The sequence below is a fragment of the Cibotium barometz genome, chromosome 26 (genome assembly GCF_041138505.1).
Source record: "Cibotium barometz isolate CiBa-2024 chromosome 26, ASM4113850v1, whole genome shotgun sequence".
Taxonomy (NCBI): Eukaryota; Viridiplantae; Streptophyta; class Polypodiopsida; order Cyatheales; family Cibotiaceae; genus Cibotium; species Cibotium barometz.
In genome coordinates this window covers 54,348,643-54,368,849 of record NC_141071.1, presented here as the reverse complement: position 1 = coordinate 54,368,849, position 20,207 = coordinate 54,348,643, and the positions used below count along the sequence as shown (strand labels likewise).

Genomic DNA, 20,207 nt, shown 5'->3' with positions numbered 1-20,207 from the left:
CGCCGAAATAGAGAAAGACTCCAAAACGACCCTCATTGCCAAAATATTTGGATCTCACCCGTCCCGTCTCCAGGCTCGGGATTGGGTCCTGGCGGCTCTGCCCTTCGACCTCGCTCTACACTTTCGAGATGTCAGGTTGCTTGGAAGAGGTTTCTTCCAAGTGGATTTTGATTCTAGCCTCAGAGGTTTTGAAGGGTAGCTGTTTGCCATTGGGCCCGAGGAAGATATTCTTTCTTCCCTACTCTAGCTATTTTGACCCTGTTGAGGAAGACCGGAACCGTTTCCCGATTACTCTCAGATTCCCAGGTCTTCCTCGCGCATATTGGCCTATGTTAGAGGCCATCGGGTCTGCCTTTGGGCTTGTTCTTCAAGTGCCCCCCCTTCACGCCTTGTCGACATCTTCTGCCCAAGTGGTCACTCCCTCGACAGATGCTGTCAGGGTCATGATTCTTGCCCGTGACATTGAGCTCTTTGAGGACTATGTTTTGCTTCCGGGTCCTTGTGGCCCTTTGAAGCAACGTATGCAGTTTGCAGGTAAACCCGATCAGTGCCGGGTTTGTCACCAACAAGGTCACTTTGCTCGAGATGGCCCTCGGGCTCGAGGTCGCAAGAGGCCTCGTAAGCGGGCCTCTCAGCAGGCACCACCTCCCTTGGTTCCTTCTCGTCCTTCAGTCCGCCAAGTGTGGCGAGCTGTCTCTCACGCCCGCCCCCTTGGTGCGATTGATGGGAAGGCTTCCTCGGTTCATGTACAGATAGATGATGTTTCTGGTCAGAGGGATGTGTCAGCTGATGGATCTTTGCAGAGAGATGATATCTCCCGTCAGGATGACTTTGTGGAGTCCTCTCTACTTGGAGGGGGCGATATGCAGGACGTTCAGCACAGTGGGGATCATGTATTGCAGGATTTTCAGCATGATGCCATTGCCCTTGATGCCCCGCAGGGCGAACAGGTTTCTCGTACATATGCAGGCACAGTGCAGGGCCTCGGACAAGGGCATGTCAGTGGACTTTGCCCCGTGGATTTTCCCGTCCTCGAGCATTATGAGAGGCGTCCTCAGGCTGCCCATCGTCTTCTTAGATCGGGGGTCAAACCCTCTTCTCTTCCATGAGAATCATCTCATGGAATGTTCATGGCCTTGGAGGGCTTCCCACCCGTGGTAGGAAGCGCCTTCTGAAGGACCAGCTTCACCCTGTTGTTTTACGGGAGGGCCTATGGATGTGATTTTGTTGCAGGAACACAAATTGGATAGATCTCAGTGTGGCAAAACTGGTAAGATGCTTTTTGGCCACACCTTCTGGTCCTCGGCAGTTGGGACTAAACGGGGTGTTTGTATTTCAGTGGCAGCATCTATTATACCTCATGTTATTGGGCACGGTGTTATCATCCCTACTAGAGCGCAGTGGATCTTGATCATGCATGAGGGTTAGAAATTGGGAATCTTGAATATCTATGCACCTAACGTGAGAGGTCAAAGGGTGGCCTTTTGGGACACCATTACAAATGTCATTCCCCAAGTTGATCATTGGATAGTGAGAGGAGATTTTAATATGGTTGAGCAATCTTCTGACAAGAAGGGTGGACGCGAAGGGGGTTTACACCCTTTGGAGCGAGCCTCATGGGAGAGGTTCACGCTTTCCTTTTTTGGTAGGGATTGCTGGATTGAGGATGACTTCCAGAGAAGGCCAAATTCCTTATCTTTCTCTTGGCACAACCGCCACAGGAGCGGGGATGAGAGCATCTTTGCACGTCTGGACAGGTTTTATGTCGATGATTGGTCCTTGGACAAAGGAGGCACCATTGCTATTATGCCTGGCACCACCAAATCCGATCATTGCCCCGTCGTTTTGTGTCTCAAGGAGCCTGGGGCTCGCTCGGCCTCTCCTCGCATCCGTATCCCTAACTCTCTTTATCTAGATGCTTACATCTCCCTTGAGATCAGAGAGATATGGAGATCTTGTGACGGTCCTGATCCTCATCATAATATTGCGCTAGCTCTTGAGAGGACCAGCCATCATTATCATAGCATTGCCTTGTCTAAGAAGAAGGAGGCTCTGGACAAGGAGAGAGCTATTAGGCGTAGGATTGCTGCTCTTTAAAGGGAACATGAAAAGCATCCACATGCGACTTGGATTACAGACCTCTTGACCACAGTTAGAGCAGAGCTGCAGTTGGCCATGGACAGGAGGGCTGAGTTCACCTTTCATGCGAGCAAGGCCTTTTGGACTCAGATGGGTGGCAAATGCAACAAAGAGTTTTTTTCAGCGCACAGGAGGGATCCTGTGAGGTACTTGCAGGATTCACAGCGTGAGGTTCAAATTGAGCCTGATAAGGTGAGGGGTATTGCTTCATAATTCTATCGGTCTTTGTTGACTGCAGAGGTGCCTTCCCCTCAGAGAGATGTGGCACGGCAAAAAGTTTGGGAGTGCATGCCCAGGCTCATTTCAGATGCTATGTGGTCTTCCCTGGATGCCCCTTTCTCGAAGGATGAATTCCTTCACGCACTGCATGCTCTTTCCAGTGGTTCATGCCCAGGGGATGATGGTCTTTCGCCTGCCTTCTTTATTCTTTTTTGGGATCATATTCGAGATGCTATCACTGTTGCCCTTCAGGAAATGTGGTTGTCGGGTATGATGCCTCCATACCTCACGGAGGGGCTGATTCACCTTATCCCCAAGAGTGGGGACAAGACTGACATCAAGCAATGGAGGCCCATCACCCTCCTTGGATCTGCATATAAAATCTTAGCTAAAGCCTTGAGTATAAGGTTGCAGCCGATTCTCCAAAGGACTATCCATGATACGCAGAATGGGTTCCTCCAAGGAAGGAGTATATTTGATAACATCTTTTCTTTCTGGGAAGCTGTCGAGTGGGCAAAGGCTAGTCAGCAGCCTCTTGCCATTCTTTTGCTTGATTTTGAAAAAGCTTATGATAGAGTGGATTGGGATTTTTTGGAGGGCACTATGGCACACATGGGGTTTTCCCAAAACTGGATTAGAGGTGTGTCTTGCCTATACAGGGAGGCTCATAGCACTGTTTTAGCCTGTGGGGGGCGCGGTGAGCATTTTCAGATTTCCCGTTTAGTGAGGCAGGGCTGTCCCCTCGCCCCTTTACTGTAACTCATTGTAGCTGAGGCTATGAGCAGGTTTCTTCGGGCTGCCCCTGGTGTTGTGGGTCTCAGGCTGCCTTTATGTACGGACGAAGAGTTTTTCGACTCTGAGTTAGCAGATAATACGGCATTGTTCCTTGAGGCTTCACATGCTTGTTTATGTGCTTTCCGGACAGCCTTGGAGGCCTTTTGTTTGGCAGCAGGAGCTACCATCAATTGGCATAAGTCAATTGGTTTTTGGATCAGTGATTCTCCTCTTGCAGATTGGGGTACAGATGTTGGTTTTACTTGGATTGAGAGAGGATGCTCTGCCAGATACCTTGGTTGTCAGGTGGGCGTTGACATCTCCCTTGCACAACAATTTGCTCCAGTGCTCTTAAGCATTAAAAGCAAACTTCATCACTGGAGTAGGAGGAAACCCGACTTGGTCTCTAGAGCTTTGGTGGTTAACCAAGTTTTGCTAGCCACGACTTGGTTTATCGCTTCGTGCTGGATTTTCCATAGGGGCTGCAGTGGCCAGCTTCGTCGCCTTATTCAGAACTTTCTTTGGTCAAGGCTTGATGGAAATGCACACACTAGGGCTAGAGTTGCTTGCGAAACCATTATCAGGCCTAAGCAGGAAGGGGGATTGAATATCATTGACCCTGAGGTGCAACGTAAGGCTTTGCTGTGTAAGCTGGTTGTTAGGGGCTTTCTTCCAGGCACTGAGCCATGGAAGGACTTTCTCATGCAGCAGATCATGAAGTGTGTCCCTGTTCACGGAGGTGACTGGACTCTCAGCTCAAGCTTTATTTTTTCGGATGCAGTTCACCACTCCCCTTCATCGCCCCTGGTCGGGTCCCTCCTACGCGCCTGGGACTGCCTGAGGAGTTTTTTGGTACACATCCCCCCGTGTTCAGCGGAGGAAGTTAACCGGCAGCCCATTCCATATAAGTTTTTTGGTACACATCCCCCCCGTGTTCAGCGGAGGAAGTTAACCGGCAGCCCATTCTATGGAATGACTTGATCTTAGATGTGCATGGTAGGCCTCTTCAGCTATGCATATTCTTTGGGCTGGCTAGGAGACCCTTTGCCCTACAGTGTTGGCTTGGAAGAGGTTTCAGAGCCTCACCGAGGTACAGAGATTGGATCTCACGTAGCATTTGAGAACCTCTAGTCGGAGGATTGCACAGATTGATGCAGCCATTCCCAACCACTGGATTACTAGATCTTTCTTGGAAGACCGTCATCATTCTTGGTTTGGGGTTTTTTTTGGGACAGGTGTTCCTCTTCAGGTTATGGGTCTCCCCTTGCCCAGGGAGGATGATGTACCGGTCTTTTTTTATGTATAGGATGGATAGCAGTTGGAGAGATGTGACGTGCACGACCTTATTGAGGGCCCCCAGATTTGTCCAGTCAGAGTTGTTCGCAGGTTAGGGAAGCACGTCTTTGTTGACCCCCCCCCCTAGGGATGATCACAGAGAGTGTTAGCCTTTGGTTGTATGGTGGCCGCCCTATCAGACATTTGCATTGGGACCCCGGTGAGTGGGTGTGGAAGGATGCTTGTAACCCCTTGAAAAGCATGCCTTTTTTCAGTTATACGGTGTGGAATGCCAGACATCTTATCTTGGGACACATTCAAAGTGTCCCTACTCTTAGACCCCATTGGGAATCTTATGGCATTTCGACTGACATTCAGAGTGTGGCATTCTTATAGGAAGCCACAGACTTCCTCCTTTATCTGGGTTTCTATTAATGGTGGTCTGGAAATCAATCAGTGGAGGTCAGTTACTGGTGCTTGCCCACCATGCCCTAGATGTGCAAGAGCTTCGGAGTCAGTTTACCATTGTTTATGGGAATGCAGGGAAGCTCAGAGGGTTTGGTCGACGATTGCACACCTCTTTGATAGGATTAAGAGGGATGCTATCATTTCTTTTGGTTCTATCATTTGGTTGACACAGTCTGGGCCTCACCTGAGATTCGAGAGGACTGACAGGAGCTTGGCCATTATGGTAAGGCAAGGAGTTGCTCGGCAGTGTTGTCTTCAGGATTTGCCACTTTCACACTTTGTCCCTCCAGCACAGAGGTTAGACAGTTCTTGGGAGACTATTGCTAGCATCTGAGCCTGGAATATCAGGAAGGCTAGATGCACCAAGGCCATTGAGGGTACTCCCATTCTTGCTTCTCAGTGTCTTTGCAGGATTTGGAGTGATATTATTCACACCATCATGGCTACGTGGGCCAGAAACCAGGGATCTTCAAGGGCTCCGGAAAAGAAGCGCAGCCAGTTTATGAGAGAGTGGGACATTGGTATCTTTTTCACGTCCTCTCATTCGGGACCCTATTGGCAGCACAGGGCTCCTGATCGGTTGAGATCTCCACCTTTTTTGGTGTGAAATCTCCATTTTGTAAAATTTTTTCATACTTCATAGAAGTCTCCTTTCTGAAAAAAAAAAAAAAAGATCGGGGGTTAAACTCTCTTCTCTTCCATGAGAATGGTCTCATGGAATGTTCAGGGCCTTGGAGGGCTTTCCACCCGTGGTAGGAAGCACCTTCTGAAGGACCAACTTCCCCTTGCTGTTACAAAGAGGGTCTATGGATATACTTTTGTTGCAGGAACACAAATGGGATAGATCTCAGTGTGGCAAAACTGGTAAGATGCTTTCTCGCCACACCTTCTGGTCCTCGACTGTTGGGACTAGAGGGGGTGTTTGCATTTCAGTGGCAGTATCTGTTATGCCTCATGTTATTGGGCATGGTGTTATCATCCCTGCTAGAGCGCAGTGGATCTTGATCATGCATGAGGGTCAGAAATTGGGAACCTTGAATATCTATGCACCTAACGTGAGAGGTGAAAGGGTGGACACCATTACAAATGTCATTCCCCAGGTTGATCATTGGATAGTGGGAGAGACTTCAATATGGTTGAGCAACCTTCTAACAAGAAGGTTGGACGCGAACAGGGTTTACACCCTTTGGAGCGAACCTCATAGGAGAGGTTCACGGTTTCTTTTTTTGGCAGGGATTGCTGGACTCAGGATGACTTCCAGAGAAGGCCAAACTCCTTATCTTTCTCTTGGCATTTCCGCAAGAGCGGGGATGAGAGCATCTTTGCACGTCTGGACAGATTTTATGTGGATGATTGGTCCCTGGACAGAGAAGCCAACTTTGCTATTACGCCTGGCACCACCAAATCCGATCATTGCCCCGTCGTTTTGTGTCTCAGGGAGCCTGGGGCTCGCTCGGCCTCTCCCCGTGTCCATATCCCTGACTCTCTTTATCTAGATGCTGACATGTCCCTTAAGATCAGAGAGATATGGAGATCTTGTGACGGTCCTGATCCTCGTCATAATATTGCGCTGGCTCTTGAGAGGACCAGCCATCATTATCATAGCGCTGCCTTGTCCAAGAAGAAGGAGGCTCTGGATAAGGAGAGAGCTATTAGGCGTAGGATTGTTGCTCTTCAGAGGGAACATGAAAAGCATCCACATGCGTCTTGGATTACAGACCTCTTGACCAGAGTTAGAGCAGAGCTGCAAGTAGCCATGGACAGGAGGGCCGAGTTCGTGTTTCATGCGCGTGGTGTTGTGGGTCTCAGGCTGCCTTTATGCACGGAGGAAGAGTTTTTGGACTTTGAGTTAGCAGATGATATAGTGTTGTTCCTTGAGGCGTCACATGCTTGTTTATGCGCTTTCAAGACAGCCTTGGAGGCCTTTTGTTTGGCAGCAGGAGCTACTATCAATTGGCATAAATCAGTTGGTTTTTGCATTAGTGATTCTCCTCTTGCAGATTGGGGTACAGATGTTGGTTTTACTTGGATTGAGAGAGGATGCTCTGCCAGATACCTTGGTTGTTAGGTGGGCGCTGACATCTCCCCTGCACAACAGTTTGCTCTAGTGCTCTTAAGCATTAAAAGCAAACTTCGTCACTGGAGTAGGAGGAAGATCGACTTGGCCTCTAGAGCTTTGGTGGTTAACCAAGTTTTGCTAGCCACGGCTTGGTTTATTGCTTCGTGCTGGATTTTTCATAAGGGCTGCACTGGCCAGCTTCGTTGCCTTATTCGAAACTTTCTTTGGTTAGGGCTTGATGGAAATGCACACACCAGGGCCAGAGTTGCTTGGGAAACCATTATCAAGCCTAAGCAGGAAGGGGGATTAAATATCATTGACCCTGAGGTGCAATGTAAAGATTTGCTCTGTAAGCTTGTTGTTAGGGGCTTTCTTCCAGGCACTGAGCTGTGGAAGGAATTTCTCATGCAACAGATCACGAAGTGTGTCCCTGTTCACGGAGGTGACTAGACTCTCAGCTCACGCTTTATTTTTTCAGCTGCAGTTCACCGCTCCCCTTCATCCCCCGTGGTTAGGTCCCTCCTACGGGCTTGGGACTGCCTAAGGAGTTTTTTGGTACACATCCCCCCGCGTTCAGTGGAGGAAGCTAACCGGTAGCCCATTCTGTGGACCCCGGTGAGTGGGAGTGGAAGGATGCTTTGAAAAGCATGCCTTTTTTCAGTTATACGGTGCAGAATGCCAGACATCTTATCTTGGGACACATTCAGAGCGTCCCTACTCTTAGACCCCATTGGGAGTCTTTTTTTTTTTTCCGAGAAAAGATCCTTTCATTAGTTTATATAAAAACGCCCGTAGGGCTACAAAAGATCTCTCCTGCTCATAAGAGAAAAAGAGCAGTGAATCCAGCAAGGCAGCCCGGGAGACTCCCTAGGTGCTGCAAAATACAAGCATCAGTACTAAGGACTGAAGGGCTAAATCATACAATAGGGGGGGGGGAATAGCCAAGCAGGTGGCCTGTAATGCCAACGGGGGGATCCCGTGTGTAAGGTGTAGAAGGGGCCGCTGCACCAGGTGGTGTGAAAAGCCTGGCGCCGCAAGATCGCCTCGTCCGAGTCGCCCCGGATGCGGTCATACTGTCCTCGTAAGGTGTGGATCAACTCCTGCCAAATCCCCCGTACAGTCTCTGCTGGTGGCTCCAGTCTCCCCTCAAAGGCCGTGAAACACCGGGCCCTCCAGGTGAACCAGATGGTGAGGCTGCTGAGGAGCTCCCATCGTAAATCCCTCTCCTGTGTCCAGCTGGCGGACGAGAAATCCGGTGCCGGAACCAGGCGAGGCTGGCCCCTAATAAATCTGATGGCCTGACTGCCCTGCTCCATCTCATAGCCCAAGCAGGCCCTGACGAAGTCGACCAAGCAGCGGCGCCCCACGTAAACATACCCTCTGGAGAGAGGGGGGCCAGAATACGCAGCATCCGCAGCCAAATCTGCTGTGCCTGAGGGCAGTCCCAAAGGCAAGTCTCTGTGTCTCCATAGGGTGGCCGCATCGAACGCAGGCCGCCGGAAGACCGCTGTAAACAAGCCAGGTGCCAACTGCTGTGGGCGACCAGCCACTGAAAAGCCGAGATCCTGCGGGCCTGCCGACTAGCCCAGGGCCGAGCCCAGAAGTCCTCCAGGAACTCCTGTGAGAGTCCCTGCAATCGCCAATGCCCCGCTGCCGCTGGAGAAACCGTCCTCCTCGCCGTCAAAATATGCCGTCCCAGCCGAACAGTATACTGGAAAAAGGTGATCTCTGTGGCCTCAAGGGGATGCATAAGGATCATGCCACTCGTACTCCCCGGGGTCCCACTGTAGCCGGGCCAAGGGGCGCGCTGCATATGCCCATATGCGCCAATCCGGGAGCACATCAGCAGGGTCGGGGTCAATATGCCACTTCCGAGAAGCGGCTACCACTACCCGAATCCTATGAAAGGTGCACTCTGCAACCAAAGGCGACTCCACCTCCACTCTCTGGAGTCTACCCTCATCCTGAATCTCATAGTAGAGGCATCTGCCATCCTCAGTGCTAGCTCTGACCGCAATCAGGATCTCCAACTGTGTAAAGGCTCCCATCCACCGTGGGGCCACTGGCTCGAGAGGCGTGAACCACTCCTCTGTGAGAGCCTCCTGTATATCATCCCTCATAATCAACCCCCCTCTGAAGTGACTTAGCCTCTCCACCTGGATCTCCTCTGGTAGACTGCAGAAAGCCTGCCAGTCTCCAAAACTACGAGCTGGGCCTGCCGCTAAAGGTCCCCAGGCTAGACGAGGCCGAGAACCCAGCATATGACCCTGCTCCGTGCGAACCGCTGGGCTCCAGATGAGCGGCTGCCTGGCCCGCTCCTCAACACAAGAAGGAGGCCGCTGAGAGAGTCCCGGTCTCAGCAGCTCCCAAGCTCTCAGGATACTCGAGGCAAATCTGTCCTCCCATCCTCTACTGAGGCCTGTCCTCCTCATCTCTATGAAGATCCAGCGAATCTCTGGTGCCCAAGTACCCCCTGCAGGGGGCGCCCGAGCCTGCAGTCGCTGCAAGAGGAGCTCTTTCCACGGCTCAGCGCCTGGAAGCAACCCCCGAACAATAAGCTTCCCCAATAAGGCTCTGCTCTGATCGACTGGATCTATAATGCCCAAACCGCCCTGAGCCAGCGGAAGTGTAATAACTGCCCATGCAATCTTTGCCCGAGCTGGCTGACCGTCCCGCCCAGACCACAGAAAGTTCCTGATCAGCCTCTGTACCTGGCTGATGCAAGAGCTCGAGAAAATCCAGCAAGACGTAATGTACCACATGGTCGCTAACAGCACCTGATTTGCCACCACCACCCTCCCAGCCAAGGATAGTCGAGCTGTACTCCAATACAATAGCTTCTTCCGAATGCTCAGAAGAAGCGGGGCAATCTGCTGCTCAGGTGACAAATCGAGGCCAATCTGGCATCCCAAATACCGCACTGCTGTGCCTGGAGGAATCCATCTAAAACCGGGGTCCGGGCTCCATGCCGGAGTGGGAGCACTACTGATCCAAAAGGCCACTGTCTTGCGCCAATTGATCAATGCTCCCGAAGCTGCACTAAAAACCTGGAGCGACTGCTCAGCCCGAATAAGATTGGCCTCTTGGCCATGCAAAAATAAGCCCGTGTCGTCTGCAAACTCAGCATCAAGCAAATCCTCCCCCCGGACTGGGAGCTGAAGTCCTCTCAAACCAACCTCCTCTGCCGTCAAATACATACTCATAGCCTCCGCAAAGAAGAGAAAAAGGAAAGGGGCGAGAGGACACCCCTGACGGACTGATCTGGTCAGCTCAAAACTCGGCCCCCGTCCTCCTGCAATCAGCACCTGGCTGCGAGCTGTGGAATACAGAGCTGCCACCCCTCTGATCCATCCTGGCTCAAAGCCCAGGCGAAGCATAGTGCCCTCTAAGAATCCCCAATCAACTCTATCGTATGCCTTCTCAAAATCGAGAAGCATCACGACCAAGTCCTCGCCAAGAAATCTAGCTCGGGCCGTCGCCTCCCAGAAAGTAAAGATGTTGTCAAGGATACTGCGCTCCTTGACAAATCCTGTCTGAGTAGCATGAATCAACTCTCCCAGGAAGGGCTGGATCCTCAAACTCAAGGCCTTTGCTAAGACCTTGTAGACAGTATTGAGGATCGTAATAGGCCTCCAATGCCGAATGTCATCTGATACTCCCTCCCCCTTGGGGATAAGATAGATCAAGCCCTCTGAAAAGCTCTGCGGCATCACCCCAGTGTCCAAAACATGCTGAAAGCCCCTGCGGAGGCCTGGTCCCAAAAGGTCCCAATAGCGCATAAAAAAGGCCGGCGTCAGTCCGTCCTCCCCTGGGCAACTATGTCGCGGCAGGACCCTCAAGGCCTCGGCAAGCTCAATCTCTGACAGAGGCGCACCTAGAACTGTACGCATATGGTCTGTGACCCTCCTCTACACATGGGCCCACACAGTCTGTCTCCAAACATCTCGATCCTCAGTGGCTGGCTCCGCTGAAAGCAGGTCACTATAAAATGCAGTGGCAATGGCTCTGATCTCCCCGAGCTCAGTAGCAACCGATCCATCCGGTCTACTAAGCTGGCGGACTCCTGCTCGCGCATGACGGGGTCCAGTGATCTCAAAAAACTCCCCAGTCACTCTATCACCAAGCTGCGTCCACTGAGAGGCCTGACGACGATAGTAAAACTCATGTCTCTGCTCCTCTACCTCTGTAACCTCCTGACGTGCCTGGCTCAACTGGGACGCCACCCACTCACATGCAGGCTGCTGCTCCTGAAGGCGCTGTAGCGAAGCAAGGCTGCGTCTCAGCCGTTGCTCCCGCTCGCGAATCTCTCCCAGTCGTGTCAAAGCTGCAGCGTGTAGAAAAGAGCTAAGATCAATGAGTCCCTGGGCACATTGGCCCGCTGCATCCTGGTCAGAGCACTGACTATCATGCCAGATCCTCTCAATGTCCTCAGCAAGACTGGGATCTGCAAGTACCCTCTCTGGGATCCTCAACTGCAAGCTGGGCTCCCGTGTCCCCTCCTCCAATGTCAATATAACTGGCGCATGATCTGAAAATGAGGTGCCAGCAAGAATGCCGACGGAGCCCCCTCGCTCCCCTAACCAGTCGCCCACATAAAAGCGATCAATCCGTGATAGATTAGTCCCTCCCTGCCGGCGATCCGACCGAGAGAAACTAAGACTGTCCTGAGACCGGGAGAAAGCCCCATGCTGCCATGCATCAGTGATCCTCAGTGACATGCAAAACCGGTCCCAAGCTGCAAGCTCCGTGCCGTGCACTGTAACATGACTGCCTCCCACCCTATCTGCCGGGTCCTCAAGCATGTTGAAGTCTCCCCCAACACACCAATGTGCGGCCTCTGGCAATGCATCTGTAACCTGAGTCCAGAACTCTGCTCTGGCACTAGCATGATTGGGCGCATAGATGTTAAGCACACCCAATAGCTCATCATGCATCCTCAGAATGACATACTGTGCTCTACCAGGCACAATGATCCCTCGATCCACAATGGCCTGCCGCCATACATCTGCAATAACCATGCATACTCCTCCCTGTCCACCCAAAGGACCAAACCCTGCAGACCAAAAAGTGTCCCATCTACCAGGCATCACCGAACCATATCTCCGGATCCTGCTCTCACCCAAGTGGTGCTCCTGCATCATCAAAATGTCAATGCTGCCACCAACCAGGCATCTCTGAAGCTCCTGCCTCAAGCAACCTCGATAGCGTATAAAGTGTGCTCCGCCAAGGCCCTGTACATTCCATGAGATGATCCTCATGGATGCCCTGCTGAGGTGGATGCTGTCTCAGCCGTACGGCGGGCCTTCGCAAGCGGCTTGGATGGAGAGTAGTCCCCATCCGAACGGCTGCGAATCTGCCCACCCGGTGTACTGCAAGAATCCCGGATCAGGCGCCAGTGGCTGTGGCCCATGGCGACTGCCTCCTGCTCTGACAGAGAAACCTCGTGTATACTCACATATCCAGGGTCACGTGCGAAGTCTGCCACTATGCGCACGACCAAACGCCGAATCCCTGAGGTGTCCACACTCCCGGGATCCAAGAAAAAATGAGCCAACTCCCAAAGTCGGCCTATCACATCTGTCACCTCCAGATCGCTCATGTGGTGAGAAAACTCAACTGCCTGAGTCTTCAAAGTGCTGAGAGCGAGCTCTAGAGTCCACTCCCGGTCACAAGGTCCACATAGAGGGAACGAGAAGGCCACCGCTGAGTCTAGTGCCTCCTCCCCGCGGGCCGGAGGTATCACTACATGAACTCGAATGGGTGCTGGCTCATGGGGGCCCTCTGCTCCAAAAAGCCGTGTGAAGGTATAATCAAAGGCCTCCGAGCGCTGTCTAATGCCAAGGAGACTCAGCCGACTGCGGATAGATGAAATCCGTGAGGCCCTAATCGGCATAGGTCTCCTCTGTGATGCTCGAGCGAGGTCAGTGCTCAGCGCTCTCCGGACTGCAGGTGAGCGCCAGGGAACTGCCAGGGCCTCCCGGGAAGGTGAGGCGGGCGGAGGGGGAGGAGGGGGGGGCGAGGGAGGTGGAGAGGGAGCCGCTGCCGAAACCGGAGTAGGGGCGGGAGGAGGCGATGGTGGAAGCGAGGCGGTGGGAGGGGACGGGGGTGGGGGGGGTGAAGGAGGGGGAGCTGGCATCTCCTGGACCTCGGTCGCTGCAGGGGTCTCCTCCTGAAGGGGAGCAAAGCTGTTCCTCACGGGAACCCAGTGAGGCTGAGACTGCGGCTGCTGCTGCAGCGGTCTCTGGGCGTGCTGCTGTGGCTGTCTCCCTCGGCGGCGCCCCTGTCCAGGCTGCCACTCCGAGGTCTCTGTGGCCTGAGCAGGTGTCCCGGAGGCAGCCTGCCGAGCCGAATCTGTGGGCGGGCCATCAGTAGCCTGCTGCTGTGGTGAGGGTCGAGGTCTCCTGCGAGGGCAGGCCTTGGCCAGATGACCGACCTGCCTGCAAATGAAGCACTGGTTCGGGAGCCCCGAGAACTCCACTCTCTGATCTATCCACCCCCCCCCCTATCCTAGGTAACTGAATGACCTTAGGAAGGGAGGAGATGTCAGACACCAACACTCTGACCGAAGGTAGCCCAGCTGCTCTGGCCACCACTGAAGCTGCTGAGGGGCCCGTCTCTAGTACCGAGCCCACCAATGCTCCAAGCCTGGAGAGGAGTGGAAGATACTCCCGGCGGAGACCAGGGAAACAAACTGTAACATGGAAGAGGCGCTCTCCCTGCTCCGCCGCTGCTGGGTCAAATCCATGCTGCCAAGGTCTGAAAAAAGCCCGAGCACCCCTGATGTCAAGGGGACTCATGGCAAGGACCTTGGCAACGCTCTGGGCGGCCTCGAACTCGATCTGATAATGTCCCCGGCCCAGAAGCTGTACATCCAGGATCTTGCCCACATCTGCAAGAAGGCGGGCCTGAAGAAGATCCCTGATCTCCCCTCTGCTGGGGCGAGTGCCGACTATACGGCAGATGGTGGAATGAGCCTGGAGGCATTCCACCTCTGCGGTGAGGCTCGCTTCCTCTTCCGGCGAAAGAGAAAGCCTGATGGGGGTGACCTCAGGGGCGGGCGAGGGGGCTGCTGATGAGTCCCTCTGAGGCGGGGCGGGAGGAGCCTCCATCAGAGTCTGAAGCTGCGGCGAAGGCGAGGCGAAGGCGAGAACCTGCTGGAAACGAGTTGCACACAGAGAGGCGGAATACGGAGCGAAAAATGAAATCAAAACCCCCAGGGGGCGGAAGCAAGAAAAGGAGGGAGGGGGGGGGGAGAGGCGAAAGAGATAAAACCTAAAAAAAAAAGGGGGGGGGGGAGGGCAGGGGGCTGCGCGCAAGAGGGATGGGCGGAAAAAAAAAAACGAACTGGCGGAAAAAAACCAACTGGCGGAGGGGGGGGAATAAGTCGCTGCAGAGAGGAGGGCGCGAAGACAAGGGGGGGGAGGCGTAAGGGAGAGGAAGGCGGCGAGCAGAGCTATGGGCAGCAGCGAAGGCAGGCGGAATGGGGGGGCGCAGCAGCGGACGTAGACGGGGGGGCTAAACGACAGGCGGCGGGGGTCAAAGAAGGCGGGGGACAATGCTGGCGGCGGGCAATGCAGGGAAGGCGGAGAAGGAGGAAGCGAGGAGGAAACGAGGGGGCGAACAGGCAGGGAAGGTGAAGGGCGCAGTGCAACAGCGCGAGCAGGGAGAGGTGGGCGGGAGCTTCAGCGAGCGCACGGGCAGATTACCCCCCCATTGGGAGTCTTACGACATTTCGATTGACATTCAGAGGGTATTTTGGCGGAGATTGTGGCATTCTTATAGGAAGCCACAGATTTCCTCCTTTATCTAGGTTTCCCTTCATGGTGGTTTGGCCACCAATCAATGGAGGTCTGTTACTGGTGCTTGCCCAGCATGCCCTAGATGTGCATGAGTTTCGGAGTCAGTTTGCCATTGTTTATGGGAATGCAGGGAAGCACAAAGGGTTTGGTCTGCGATTGCATACCTCTTTGGTAGGATTAAGAGGGATGCTATCATTTCTTTTGGTTCTATCATTTGGTTGACACAGTCTAGGCCTCAGCTGAGATTCGAGGGAACTAACAGGAGCTTGGCCATTATGGTTAGGCAAGGAGTTGCTCGGCAGTGTTGTCTTCAGGATTTGCCACTTTCACACTTTATCCCTCCGGCACAGAGGTTAGACAGTTCTTGGGAGATTATTGCTAGCATCTCAGCCTGGAATATTTGGAAGGCTAGATGCACTGAGGCCATTGAAGGTACTCCCGTTCTTGTTTCTCAGTGTCTTTGCAGGATTTGGAGTGATATTATTCACACCATTATGGCTACCTGGGCTAGAATCCATGGATCTTCGAGGGTTGCGGAGAGGAAGCACGGCTAGTTTATGAGAGAGTAGGACATTGGTATCTTTTTCACATCCTCTCATTCGGGACCCTATTGGCAGCACAAGGTTCCTGATTGGTTGAGATCGCCACCTTGCTTGGTGTGAAATCTCCATTTTGTAAAAAAAAAAATCATACTTAATAGAAGTCTCCTTTCTAGAGAAAAAAAAAAAAAAACAGAAACTTGAACTTCTAAATCCATTTCCTGTCTCTATGGTATCTGTGACCCTGACCTCCACACCCAATTCACTGGCTCCATTTCATCTGGAATATGAAGCTTCTTTCATACATCCACAACCTCAAACAAAATTCAAATTCGAAAGATGGAGGACCTAGCAAACCAAGATCTTTTTTGCTGAGCCGAAACCCTACTAGGATGACCTTACACATGCTCTATAGATTGCTACAAACACACCTTATGGAGCTTTTTTGAATAGTGTTACATAATGATTGCTCACAACAGGCAGCAGCCAAGTGTGGAAAAAACCCTAACCATCCCTTGGACACTGTCAATCCACAGGAAAAAAAACTGCATCTTTCTGATTGATCTTCTGCGATACTCGTCTTGACCCTGGGGTCATAATCCATTACCTATGAACCGAAACCGCTTTGCTCTTTGTCCCCTGTAGATCCCACATATGTAAAACTGTGTACACGGTGCCTCTCAAAATCAACATCTATGCTACTTTTGTTTTCTACATTACTGATCATGAAAAGCAATAGAATGAGTACTGGTTCAACTTTTTTTGGGTTTTTGCAGAGAAACAAGCAGCAGTTATTGGGAACAAAACAATAGGTAAGAGCTTAATATAAGAAAACTGCCGAAGTAATGTTTCTTAAAAAATGCAAAAGTACTGGGTAGGATAGAGCTTTACAGGACTTGCACCTTAGACCAGTCAAGCTTTTGAGGAGGCATCGCTTTGGACTTCCTTCGCAAGAAAGGGTGCTTGGGGATATCGAGATTCTGAGACATATCTTCATAGTCAGAATCATCCATAATTAAGCTGTTTCTTTTCGCTGAAGACGTGTCTGAAGCTCTCTCTTGAAGTGAAAGGAAGGGAATGTTCTGCCATAGCTCAATAGCCTGTTCTGTCTTCCTAATCCCACCATTTTCAATTGAACCTTTTCTTATGGTTAGTTCAGGAGAATGGCCCCTTACAGGTGGTTTTGGGACCTCGTCTTTGCTTTCATGAGTGCTTTTACCTTTAACCTTTTCACTCTTTTCTTTGGCAGGAATTGACTGCTTTTCAAAATCCTCTGGCCTTAAAAGCATCACCCGTGAGCTGGGCAGTGATGAAGCTTTATGGTCAGCTTCAGAAACCAGATCATGGCTTTCAAAAATTTCTGGCTCTGATACGTTGGAGCTTCTGGGTTGAATTTGTTGTTGTTTCGATTTTTGAGAGCTTGTAAAATTTTCCATTGAGGATTTTACTGATACATGTCCCAGGGTTCCTGCATCTCCTACACTAGGAGATTGTGAAGCTGTACTTTCTGCATGTGTTTTTTTGGATGTACATATAACTAAAGGAGTTGATGGACACCTTCGCAAAAATACACGAGCCGCATCTTGTGGACCTGTTCTCCAAGGTAAATGAGCATCAATTACAACTCTGGATTTTCTTAAAATATTATCAGCAGATAGATTGGTACATATATCCATTTTTTTTTTCAGAAAATAGACTTCTTTTAAGTAAAATAAAATCATACAAAAGGAGATCTCAAACCAAAAGGTAAGGAGATCTCAACCAATCCGGAGCACTATGATGCCATAAAAGCCCCATAGGAGTGGAGGAGAAGAAAATACCATGGTTCCACTCTCTCATAATTCTATTGTGTTTGGCCTGTGCAGCTCTAGAAGATCCTTGTATGCTGGCCCAGGTGGCCAGAAGAGTGTGAACGATGTCACTCCATATGTTGCAAATACATTGTGTGTCATAAACCTGAATACCCTGTAAGGCCTCAAAGCCTCTAGTTTTCCAGATATGCTATGCCGTGATACTAGCAATAACCTCCCAAGTGGTCTCATAAACCTGAATATCCTGTAAGGCCTCAAAGCCTCTAGTTTTCCAGATATGCTATGCCGTGATACTAGCAATAATCTCCCAAGTGGTGTCAATACTCAACGAAGGTGGTGTGTATCGTAATTAGGGGATATGCTGAAGCAAACATCTCTGAGCTATGCCCCGATGGACAAGTATAACAGGATCTGCTCCCCTGCCCTCAAAAAGAAGCTGTGGGCCAGACTGAGTCAACCATGCAATAGCACCTCAAGTAATATCGATAGGACCACTCCTCAATTTTCCCAAAAGCTAGCCTATAGATACCTAAATCCTCTGTGCTACTATGCACTCCGATACAGTGTTTCGGATGGAGGACATCTAGGACAAGAGGGGTGCATGGCAAAAATAGATCTCCACTTGTTGGTGGGCAACTTATGCAGTAGAAACAGCCAAAAGAAGTAGGATAACTGGCGCCTCCTGTACGAGTGCCAAAATCTCCTTTGAATGGGGGGGGGGGGGGGGTAAGGGGGGTTATATCATATGGCTCCCAGTGAGGCCCTAGAGTGGGAACTCTCTCGGTCTGTTGTCCAAGCATGAGCAACCTGGCGTTACATAGTTTAGCTGAAAAAAGGTATGCTCCTCATGGGGTTAGTCAAACATCTGTCCATTCCCACTCACTAGGGTCCCAATGTAGATATCTGATATATAGCCATAGGCACCATGAAGCATGAGTAACCATCACTGCGGAAGGGTCGGTATACCAACGATTCCCAGAGTGACCAACTACTCTCATTGGACCGATCACAAAGCCAGGTGTGATGACCTGTACATCCGACATCTAGACTGAATAGAATAGAAGGCAACGACCTCTTCCTCCTTTGGTTTCGGGAATCCCATCACTTGAAGGGGCACACCTGTCCAAGAAAAAATGCCCATCCAGAAGTGGTGATCCTCATCTAAAAATGTATCGGTGATCTAGTGGTTAGTTATAGCTCCATCAATCTCTGCAATCTGTCGGTGACTCCCTCTGATATGCTCGGTAGATGCCTCTCTCCGAACATCTGGAAGACTTTTAAAGTTCTTCGAGTCAAAAAGTGTCACTGTGCATAACTCCCAACTTGGCCACTGCATATATCATGCTGCACCCAGGGGTCTACGAAGATCATCTCCGTAATAAGGTCGCTCCACAAAATAGGCTGCCTATCAGCCTCATCTACTAAGCTTGGGGGCCTGTGACATAATACTACTCCAAGCCCGAATGATGGAAGAAACCAATGGCGGAGGGGGGGTGGTGAAACCTGCCTTAACGAAAATAAAACATGTATTGTGCCTCCAGTCATTCACCAACGTTGTCAAGCACACATCTAAGAATATGGTACATGAAGAAATCCTTCCAGGGCTCATTACTAGGAAGGAATGCTCTAACCACCAACTTGCAAAGCAAAGCTGATGAGGTCATAGATCAAGTGGTAGAGATGTTTGTCTAGGACCAAGAGGTCCTAGGTTCAAAACCCCACATGGTGCTTCCTTGGCTGCACTGCCTATGGGTGGTGCCTACGGGCGGTGAAAAATGGTAACTACAGGAGTCAAGAAAAAAAGTAACCCTGATGCTAACCTCTCTCCTCAAAGGATCCTGAATGGAGCAGCTTACGGATAGGATCGTGCAGGAAACCGCGAGCTCCCCGAACTGCGCCCCTTCTTCCTCTATCGCTGCGCCCCTCCTTCCTCCATCGCCTGAATCGTTCCCTTCCGCCTCTGCCTTCGCTTCCCTCCCTCATCGCTGCCCCCTCCTTCTTCTTCGTTTTTTCCTGAGCTCCCCGATCTGCGCCCTCCTTCCTCCATCGCTGCGCCCCTCCTTCCTCCATCGCCAGAATCGTTCCCTTCCGCCTCTGCCTTCGCTTCCCTCCCTCATCGCTGCCCCCTCCTTCTTCCTCGTTTTTTCCTTCGCTGCGCCATTTCGCTTCTCTTCCTGCTTCGCCCCTTTCCTCCTCCGCCTCCCCTCCTTGCCATTGCCCGCCCTAGCCCTCCTATTCATCGTTTCGCCTCCCCTCCTCTAATCGCCTCCCATCCTTCCTCAGCGCAGCGCTGTTGTGCTGCCCCTCCCCCGCCCCTCTTTACCTTTAAAATATCAACCTCTTCCCTGCTTCCCTTTTCCTTTTTGCTGTTCCCTTTTCCACCCTCCTTTCCTTTCCTCCGCCTCAACGCCTTCCTCTTCCCCTTGGTTCGCATTGCTCCTCATCCGGGTTCAAGTCGGCCTTTTTCTTCGATTAGCATCATGGCTAATCATTCTCCCTCGGCCGGGCGAACCATTGTTTTCTCCGAAGCCGAGCTTTGCGGTCCTTTACGCCGAAATAGAGAAAGACTCCAAAACGACCCTCATTGCCAGAATCTTTGGATCTTACCCGTCCCATCTCCAGGCTCGAGATTGGATCCTAGCGGCTCTGCCCTCCGACCTCGCTCTACACTTTCGAGATGTTAGGTTGCTTGGAAGAGGTTTCTTCCAAGTGGATTTTGATTCTGAGGACGCAGCCCTTTGCCATTAGGCCCGAGAAAGATATTTTTTCTTCCCTACTCCAGCTATTTTGACCCTGTTGAGGAAGACCGGAACCGCTCCAGGTCTTCCGCGCGCATATTGGCCTATGTTAGAGGCCATCGAGTCTACCTTTGGGCTTGTTCTTCAAGTGCCCCCCATTCACGCCTTGCCGACATCTTCTGCCCAGCTGGTCACTGCCTCGGTGGATGTTGTCCCCAGGGTCATGGTTCTTGCCGGTGACATTGAGCTCTTTAAGGACTATGTTTTGCTTCCGGGCCATTGTGGCCCTTTGAAGCAACGTATGGAGATTGCAGGTAAACCCGATCAGTGCCGGGTTTGTCACCAACAGGGTCACTTTGCTCGAGATTGTCCTCAGGCTCGAGGTC

General features: G+C 51.5%; 1 protein-coding gene across 9 annotated transcripts in view; it reads right to left on the bottom strand.

The window, feature by feature from the left end:
• The window catches only part of LOC147624099 (uncharacterized), a 144,392-nt gene that overhangs the window by 18,334 nt on the left and 105,851 nt on the right, over nt 1-20,207 (bottom strand). For 8 of the 9 annotated variants that reach the window (XR_015269259.1, XR_015269260.1, XM_086820756.1 and 5 more), the window contains one exon: nt 16,175-16,863. Coding sequence is in view for 6 of the 9 variants with exons in the window: in XM_086820756.1 (XP_086676882.1) it covers nt 16,175-16,863 (689 nt within the window). In the remaining 3 variants the exon portion in view is untranslated. Of the gene's footprint in view, nt 1-16,163; nt 16,864-20,207 lie in introns of all 9 variants that reach the window. The other variant, XR_015269261.1, reaches the window with a different exon arrangement.